The sequence below is a fragment of the Halichoeres trimaculatus genome, unplaced genomic scaffold, assembly GCF_033239565.1.
Source record: "Halichoeres trimaculatus isolate MK-OKI-2021-1 unplaced genomic scaffold, fHalTri1.1 fHalTri1_scaffold_2, whole genome shotgun sequence".
Taxonomy (NCBI): Eukaryota; Metazoa; Chordata; class Actinopteri; order Labriformes; family Labridae; genus Halichoeres; species Halichoeres trimaculatus.
The window spans coordinates 20,978,973-20,989,263 of record NW_027437180.1 but is presented as its reverse complement, the minus strand read 5'-3'; the positions used below and the strand labels follow the sequence as shown (position 1 = coordinate 20,989,263).

Below are 10,291 nucleotides of genomic sequence, written 5' to 3'. Positions count from 1 at the left end.
GATGTGCTCTCTCCACCTGGTTCCAGTCAGTACTCCTAAAATACAACCTAAAGATAACAAAAGCAAGGAATAGTTTTTTGTTCGTTTGTTTTTGAATCACTCTAAAGACCTAACTATTTTGCGAGTACTGTGAAGGTGAAAAAAAAAAGCCGTCCTCAAAATTTGTCTGGTGTTAGAGCTGAACAAATCCTGGTCACAAAGAACTTGCAGTTTACGACAACAGTGTTGTTGTTGTCGCCTGAGGCGATTATCTCATTAGAAGGAAATCTTCAAAAATTTAGATAAAAATTTGTCAAGGCTAAGTGCTGGCTGCTTATAGTTTTTCCTCATAATAGTACCTAGAGAAAGCATAAAAATAATTGCTCCAAGCAGTAAGCCTGGTGGAACTCCATAACTAACTATGGCCATGCAGACAATCTGGCAGATACAATACATACAATTCCAACAAAGCCAAAGCAGCGCCTGTAATGCCAAATAGTTTCTCTAAGAGGGTTGTGATGATCAGTCATATCAATAGCGGCACTAAGATCTAACGATATACACAAAGAGAAAACCACTGTCTGAGCCATCACACATTGGGTTATCTCAGCAGCGCAGCCTCAGTGCCATGGTGGGCTCAAAACCCTGACTGAAAGTCCTCAAATACTCACAGAGATGGAAGGCGACTACTTTCCCCAGAATTTCAGATACAAAAGTGAGAATAAGATATACGTCTGTGGCTAAGATTACCGTAAAATACCGAAGAATAACGCTTCATTTCTTCCTCTACCTTCATTATGCCTGGCTCCATTAGTCTCACTGTGACCCCTAGTGGACAACTTCCAGTACAACCACACTAACAGGAAGAGCATCCAAGTGTTCCAGCAAGTAATGCAGACACAAGGCATAAAAAACAGAGTCCATCAGTAATTTATTATGTTTTTATTGCACCTTCCTCAGTTCATACAGCGTGTAGCTCAGATACACATGGACAGAGAAAGTCATTGAATAACAGATGGTGATTGTATTGCATTGCTTTATTGGGTGTGATTGTTGGGGATCTTTGGAGCACTCTTACTTCTCTTTCAAGATCAAACTTTTCTAAAATAAAACACTGACTGCCAACCAAACAGACCATCGTTTTACTCAGTCCAAAAATTAGGACCACACATTTTCAGTTTGACTCTCATCCAGACATTAATCCAATGTGTGTTGTGGTCCAGAGCTCTGCAGGACATCTTTGGATATAATTTGGGGGACATCATTTACTGAATAATGCCAACTATAGATTCCTGAAATGTTTTGGTTAAGCTGGCTGAAATTAGATAGGGAATGGCTCTAAAAGGTTTGTCTTTACTGTAATAGTATTTACTTGTATGGATTGGGTTTACTTTGATTTCAAGAAGCTACTCTTTTTTTTTTATCTATCGTTTTTTTCCTTTTTGAAATGAAACAAAATGAAATCAAAATTTTGAAAATGTAATAATATCAAAACATGCTTATGGTTCTGTGCAGGAAGGTTGTGTGTTATTAATATTTCCTAAGTTATAACCATGGTTTTTGTTACTGTAGTTAGAATATTCCTGAAGTTGGGGAATATCTTACCAAATCTGTAATTTTAGTTTCCTGAAGAAGCATCAAGACAAATGACATAGTAAATGTTTTAACAGGTGTTTTGAATTGACTTGACATATACCAAATACTAAGGCTGCACCAAAGATCCCAGAAAATGTCCACTCTGATTTTATAATGATTCATCACAGACAGTAACATGAGGCTTTAACGCAGAGTGGAAGCTGAGAGGATGTCATGGCCTCAATCTACTGACGAGTCCTTGAATAATCACTTAGAAATACATCAAACTCAGAAAATAAAACACACATTATGGCCCCACAGGTTTCTAGGTCAGTCGCTCTAGTCTTCAAAGACAACCCTTCCTTATACTCACACTGTCATCGATCTAAGTGAGTATACTGACCCACAACAAATCCGGACAAGTACAATATCTGATAAACGTATATATTTCCTTCTTTTATTTAAAGATTTGTGAGTTGTATCTGATGTTATTAAAAGGGCCCTGGATGTTTCCTCATATTCTCTTAAAAACAGACTCTCAGTAGCCATCATCATGCTGTGACACAAGTAAAGGTGGTAATACTGCCCAAGAGTCAATATAATACTAAATTGTGATGGAACTAGTGATTTCCAGTCTTAACATGAACCTTGAGTTTTAACTCTAAGACATACATGTAACATCGCTTTCTGATGCAGCTCTGTGAGAACTTCAGGACAACAAAGTGGACGGGTAACAGGTATGTGACTGCTTACAAGAAGCTGCAGGTGCAAAGCTGTGATAGAACATAGATTCAAACATTAAGTTTCATACAGAAGAGTTACAGTGATCTACATAAATAGAGAGATATGGAAGAAGAAAGCAGCGTTGCCTTTCTATAACACACACTTTCACACTGCTGCTGTTTTATTTCAATTCCATGTGATTATACCTGGAATAGCTGCTTGGATCAAACTTGCCTGCTGATGCTAATGAGCGTTATCTGGCTCGACCACTGGATTACTGTCAGCCTGTGTGTCCACAGAACTGTGGGCCGTGCTGTTCCACAGGGCAGTGTCAGACTGAGGCTCCAAGGACGGACTCACAGAGACTGGATCAGAGGAGTTGGTGGTCAGGTCTAGCAGGATCTGGGCAAAGGTAGGGGGGTTGCTGAAGACAGCCTCAGCTGACAAGTTGGAAGAAGGGCTGGGCGGGGTGTCCGATGTTGGAAGAGCTGGTGTGTCGGAGAGGCTTTGAGAGGAGGAGTTGGTTGGGGAGGAGAGGTTGGAGGGAGTGAGGTAAGGGGAGTCAGAGAGGGTGTGTGGAAGAGGGTCAGAAGCAGAGTCTGTGGGTAAGTGGATGAGAGTGGGTCTGGGTGTGTGTGGTGGGGTCGGTTCCTGTGGATCTGTGCAGACTGGCTCCCCCTCAGCCAAATACCATACCTCATTGTGCCTGTTCAACAGCTTCAAGGGACTGCACATAAAAGGGAAGAGATAAAAACACAGCAGTTAGAAGAGGGTGATACTTCAAAGGCCAAAAATATCCTCCAGTCATTTTTAAAGCATTTCTGCACACATTCATTGTTTTTGGTCTGCATATGAACAATGGATAATTACATAGGTGTATAATTATTAGTTTACATTAAAGTACAAAAAACAAGCAACTATCATTGTGCCTCAGTATGGATGTTGGGGCAGTGGCTTGCACTGCTGCCTCAAAGCAAGAAGGTTCTTGAATCTTGTTTTCAATTAATATGATTTGAATCACAAATAACTCACTTATTCAACCTTGCTTTTATGGAGAATTGTATTATTTTGAATGATACAATTTGATACTTTATTCCATTTTTACTTTTTGCTTATATATTTGGATATAGTTCTTATCTTTTTACATTTAATCATTTCAGGCTTAATTTTAGTCTTCTAACATACTTTTATTTGCTTTAAATATGTTTTTAGTGTCTTACTTGCATTTCTCTTAGTTTCATTATTCATTCTTCACTTTCTTAGATGTCTCTTAGTTTTATTGCTTTGCCTTTTCTCGTATCTGTTGTTATCATTATTATTGTATATATATATATATATATATATATATATATATATATATATATATATATATATATATATATATATATATATATATATATATATATATATATATATATATATATATATATACCGTTTATCAATCATTTGTCTTTATATAAAGCACTTTGAGCTGCAATTTCACTTTGTATGCAATGTGCTGTATAAATAAACTTTGACTGATTGATTGATTGAAATAGTTCTTCACTTATCCCAGACCTGTGTCTTTTAAAATCCTCATTTCTCTTCTCATTTTTATCTCTAGCAGTATAGTGGGAAACAAGCCAAAAAAAAAAAGAGAAAACTTTAAATTTGTAGACTTAATTCTTTATTATAGCCAGCAGGGGGAGTCTTCCCTATTGCAAGTTGGACTCTCATTACCAAGAACTCAGTGCAGTGATAATAATCTCTGTATTTATAACCTCAGTTTACATTTTATGATGGGTTGATGACTTTTTCCCTTATTTCAGTTTTTCAATTGTAATTTTGGTCTCATTCAGAGTCGAATTTGTGAAAAAGCAGGTTATTCTTTAGATCAATTGACATGCCACTCAACAGTAGCCAGCATAGGATATACCCCTTTTTCAAATACAACCACTTCTGGCAACAAATAAACATGACAACAATGACTATTACCTGTCATAGCCAACTCCGTAGTGGAAGCTGTGATTGTAAGCAGCTCGAACCCTCTCTAGCTCTTTTGTCAGCAGGTGAGCATGAAGCCTAGAGGTGACCGACAGCATCCAGCCTCCATAGCTCCTGACATACACATCCATCTCTGGCATCTCAGTGAAATACAGCTGTGCAGGGCACGCAGCAGACAGACAGGGCAGAGAGTAAGCAGGAAGGGTGAGATAGGATCATGTACAGCAAGTCTGGAATAAAAAATACTTCCTTATTTCTCAGTAAAACACCTCATCACTGACCACAAATTAAAATTCATTATAAATATCAGCATATTAACAGTAATGAATTACTGTATAAACATTTGCACAAGTCTGTACTTTTACGATGTCATCATCATTACACAAATAAAAGACAGCAGCAGCTGACGCCAACATAAACCAGACCGTCTCTTTCTAATTCTGCTGAGAGAGATAAAGCTGCAGGGGAGCCAACTCCACTGAATACTGTCCAAGCATCAATGCCCTTCATTGATTCCAGAGTGATTAGATTACACTCCAACACTGACAGCAAAACAGCTCTGACCTCCAGACTGCAAGGGCAAGCACCCAGACTTCCGCAAAAGTTTATCTGTTGTCACCCAGCACCCAAAGCCCCCCACCTATCACACACACACACACACACACACACACAGAAACATGCACACACATCCCTCGCCACCTGTCGACTCAGCTCACCTTGTCATTGGTGGGTATGGGTGGCTTCTCCTGATAGGCTGACGGCAGAGGAAAGTTGAGTGTGTAGACAGCTGGCTCCCACATCTTGGTCTCCTCTGGGATCTTCACCAGGACAGGGGCAGTCATCTCCATCTGGATACCTGCACAAGACACACACACAAATACACACACACATTCAATATACCACACAAACAACAAACACGCAACTGGTTTGCTGCTTCTGCCCCATTCTTACCTCCTTCATTGGCTCCGGTGATGTATTGGAAGAGTCTCCTGAAAGCCATGGCTGCTCCCACACCCATGAAATAAGCTTCTGCGTCTGTGGACACCCAGCGAGTGGGGCTGTAGTGTCGCACCTGAAAACACACACACACACACACACACACACACACACACACACACACACACACACACACACACACACACACACACACACACACACACACACACACACACACACACATACACACACACAAAAAGAGAATAAAAGTGAGATTATACAGCTTGAATAGAAAGTATAGCTGCAGTTAGACTTGTGGATACTCACCTCATATTCGTCTGTTTTGCAGATCAGCTCATATTCCAGACATTCCTTTGACTCAGTGCAGAAGCTGGTGTTGGTACTCGGTCTGTAACAGATGGTAAAGAATACATTCTACTACATATTCAAATTGTACAAAGACAGGGCTGTTACGTTCATGTACCATGACTTATTTGTACGGTTTCGGAAAGACTGCTGCTGAATACAAAGACGTCTCAAATTACAAATCACATTATTGACAGTGCTGAACCAAAGTCTTAGTAGCGATGGTGCTATAATGGTGAGCTGCTGCGTTAGGTTGCTAATTCCAGCCTCCAGTTCAAGATATGTTAGCACACTAGAGGTTTCTATTTATTTCTGATGTGAACTGCTGTCTATTTTTTTCACCGCTTAGGAGCTATCAGCGTCAGAATGTTCCAAGTCAGCTGCAGCTACCTTGGTTTGCTAAACCTGCTTGGACCAAGCAGCAGCCTTTCTCAAACAGCCAATTAACATTGTTGTTTGTATAGTAGAATGAAACATTTTTATAGCTAAGAAAAAAATGGTTTTAGTCTCTAAATCTCTTTTATTATCTGTAAAAAAAAATAAAGAGGGATTTGTTTTTTTTGTGTGTGTGTAGTGTTGTGGTATGGCAGGCTGTGAATTATGGCCTTAACACCAACTCTTTGTCAGTTTCAGTCAAGACTTATTTGAATTGAGCATTTCCAAGAACTGGTAAGGCTTCATGGTGACTCTATGGAAACCAATAAGCAATTTCACTCACACTATGTTGACGCTTTAGACAATCTATGGCTTAAACCTGGCCCACATGAGATGCTCCAACTTCATTCAGAGCAGATGTAAATTTATGGGGACCTAGTTGCACCACAAACATCTACTGTTAGAGTTGTGATCCAGATCCAAAGTCTGAAGATCTACTAGTGTCAAAAGTTACAAAGTGTTTTACACAAGGATTGAATGAGCAGGGCATGATAGAGGAGAGAAGACGCACAAAAGCGTGTTAACAGAAAGAGTCAAGTGTCCATGAGAGATTATTTTTTAAAAAACAATTTTAAAACAACAGAAATCAAACCATTCTACAATACTTTTTTATAGTGAGCACTGATATGGTCTTACACTTTGCTGGAATCTGTTTCAAAATCTCAGAAAATCTCAGGGAAATTAGTTTTAACCTTGAAGCAATCAGAGGACAGAGGGCACATCTACATTTAAGTGGTAAAGGGACATTTAGACATCCTCGTCTTCAAAAGTAGCATCAGATGAATGGATCAGTGTCTGACACCGCTAATACTCTTGAGCCTAAATAAGGGGAAAAAAACGCAAATCCCTGCAGGAAATGAAAAGCTTCCATAGAAGAGTAGAGGCTGTAACAACTGTGGATCACAGCCCACTGTTTAGTGAAAAAAGAATTCAACACAGTTTGACAACATGTTTTGAGAAGCTGTTGACAGAACAGCTGATAGAAATAATAGAAATAATGGCTGATCCACTGTTTATAAAACTCTGAAAAGTTTCTGCATACCAGGGCAGGTTTTGGAGCGTCTAGTTAAACGCTTGTGCTGAAGTTAACAAATACTGGATCAAACATTGATGTGCTGTTAAAACTTTGTTTTGACTTAGAACAAAATGTGCACATTAACCCTGTGAGGCAATTTGTGGACAGACTACTTTTTGAAATTTAACTTTTTGAACTACTTTTTGAAGCCTTGAGTTAAACCTTTGAGTATAGAGGCTGGCTGAATTTTCTTTTTCAGAGCTTGAATTAAGCTGGTTGACTTGGTGGTGAGCCAATCACAGGTAGCCACTCCCAAGGAAAATACCCTATGTCTCAGTTTTGTTTACTCTAAGAGGAACCACACTTTACTAAATGAACACTTGTATTTACTAACAGATTTGAAACTAGTTATTAAAACCCTAACCATAAAATGTTTATCGAAGAAACAAATCTGGTCAGATTGTTTGAGTATACATTTATAAGCAGGGTTTATCTACTGTTTTGAGATCAACCCTAAAGCGTGCAGGCTAATATGGATTTATAGACTTATCTGTGATATAACAATCTGTACAACAGACCCAGTGAAGAATACTGTGAAGTTGAGCTACAGCCCTAACCTCTGCTAGCCTCTCACCCACTCAAAACATTATTCAGAGCGGTGAGGCAGTGGGTGCAGGTGGGGAGAAGTTTCACTTCAAGCATGACACCAAACTACAAATTCATCCCAGTGTGGCACTGAGAAAAAAAAAACAGCAGCCTCTTAGAGAGACATAAACCTAACAAATGAATATATAGCAGAAACTTGGTTAAGAGTTTTTTATAACCTAACCCTATTGCTTTAAAGTGAAGCAATAAAACTTACCCAACATTTCCTTCAGCACAGACTGCAAGAGCCAACACAGCAAAGACTGAGATGAAAGCCCTGAGGAAGCACAAAGTATCCATCATTAGTAACAGAAGGTGAAACTACCAATGAAAAATCACATTTGGAAAAAAAAAACAATCTCCTCATTCATTTTATAACTAATAAATATTTGATGGCCTTAAATTAAGCTATAAAAAGCCACGACATTCTGTGCCAGTTTGCGCATCAATGTGCTGCATTTCTTACTGCAGAGATGAAATGGGAGACAGTTTCCTGCTCTGAGAGAGAGAGATGTGCTGCATCATCAGACTGTGCCTCCTTCAAAAATCAAAGACGTTTTGAGGTCATTGAAACAAAGATGAGCTGCTTGATAAATATTCGTCCTTCATTACCATTTCAACCCAAACAAGACGACCTTGAATACAAAAAGGTTTAAAGGATGTGATGCAGTTTCTTTAATGCAAAGAATCTCATGCAAATAATGTCATACCTGTTTTTAATGAGTACAGGAAAAAGGTTGGGAAAAAAACGCACATTTTCCCTCACGCATTACAGACCGACAATGATGAATACATGAACTTGGTCTAATGCGTGACGCTGCAGAAAAGTCGCCGAAACCGTCGGAATTCACGGATATTCTGTCTGAAAGAATTTAGCACAATCTACCCACGCTACAGATATATAAAGTATAACATGTAAGAGCTGATACTCACATTGTTCCAGCCCCGTCTGCTTGTCCTTTCCACCTGCCAGGGGAACGCAGGGAGGAGGAGGAGGAGGAGGAGAAGTGGTGTGAGAGACTGCAGTGTGCTCCTTTCGACTGACTGCAGACTGCAGAGAGGGTCCTCGTGGAGCTCGCAGGTAGGGCGGGGCTGAGCTGTGCGGGACCATCAGTGGTCAGATGATAAGGGAGTGTTCATTCTCAGAGATCACCTCCATCTCAGCAGCTGTGAAGAGGAGTGATGACGAAGAATCCACCACCGTTTATTCATCACGCCATTCAAACATGAGGAGGATGGAGTCTGTAATCTTAGTTTTGAATTGTGATGCTAAAACCACATAGGACAAGACTTAAAGAGAGGGTAGATGGTATTTCTTTCTCAGAGACTTTATTGGCATGGTTGTAGGTTAAGTAGTTTTTGTGTATTTCTAAAGCCTTACTTAAATCTCTTGGGTGTTTTTTTTTCATGAGGTGTTTCAAAGATATACATAAATACGATTCTAAAAAACATCGAGGATATTATAGCAAGCCGTTTTTAAAATCCAAAAGCTATCCAGTCTGTAATTCAATTTCGCCTAGAAGAAAAGAATATTTCAGATATCCGCAAATACATTCTGCCTACTCACACTTGTCGTTTCAGATACTATCTAAAACGTCATTTTGAAATGACGTCACTTTTCGCCATTCATGTGTATGGGGATATCTATTACGTCATTTCGGATATCCAAAATGTGAAATACATATCTGAAAATAAAATCTAGATACCCGTTATTCCATTCAAGATATCTTTAAAACACTTTGACTGGACAGGATTAGAATGATAGATAACTTTAATTGTCTTTAAATGTCTTTTTTGGATATCCAAAATTCAGTTTCGACTAGGGGAAATCTATATTAGTCGATATCTGTAAATAGAATTTTGATGAGTCAAAATGGAAATGTAGATATCTGAAATAGGAATTGGGGATAGTCAAAATTCTATTATCAAATAATTCTATAATCAAATTTTGCCTAGTCAGAATTGAATTACAGATATTTTTAGTTTGCCTTTTCCAGATTTACAGATATCTTGAATTAAAATTCAGATCATCCAAAATGTAATTAGCTACAACAGTCAGAAGTATGTTCTGGATATCAACATGTTAATATCAGATAGTCAAACTTAGCTTTTAAATGTTAAAACGGCTTCCCATAGTATATAGATATGCTGTTATATACATTGTGAGGGTTAATACGGTTGTTTGAGCAACATGCTATAACCTCGTCTGACGTGGCTGCAGATTTAGACAGAGTTAATTTCATCAATAGAATGAAGGGCTGTAGGTCTCCTCATATCTCGCCCAAATGTCTCTAAAAGGGGCATTATAAAGCCCAGAGCTTTTCTCCTTTTTTTCTTCTGCTTATCTAGAAGTCATACAAGAAAAGATTTGGGACTGGCATAATTGCCCAGCTGGATGCAATGCACCAAAATGTCAGTCAAATTAGCAACACCCTCCAACTATGCAACTCGTGGTTGAGGTAAATGAACTGATGAGGTAAAGACACATGAATTACTTTTCTCAACAGGCTGAAAAAAATGTTTGTTTTTTAAAGTTGGGTCTATGGGACTTTTAGCTTTTGGAGCCAGCCTCAAGTGGACACACAAGGAACTACAGTTTTTTGCACACATTATTTAAGCTCAAAGTTAGAGAGA

At 38.8% G+C, this 10,291-nt stretch overlaps 1 protein-coding gene across 1 annotated transcript; it reads right to left on the bottom strand.

The window, feature by feature from the left end:
* Positions 1 to 906: 906 nt before the first annotated feature.
* soul5l (heme-binding protein soul5, like) lies at positions 907 to 8,774 on the bottom strand. Its single transcript, XM_074665323.1, has 7 exons — positions 8,591 to 8,774; positions 7,875 to 7,934; positions 5,524 to 5,605; positions 5,212 to 5,332; positions 4,977 to 5,116; positions 4,252 to 4,415; positions 907 to 3,004 (listed from the first exon to the last, which is right to left on the bottom strand). Coding segments are annotated over exons 1-7 (1,053 nt in total). The 5' UTR covers positions 8,593 to 8,774; the 3' UTR covers positions 907 to 2,520.
* Between the last annotated feature and the right edge of the window lie 1,517 nt (positions 8,775 to 10,291).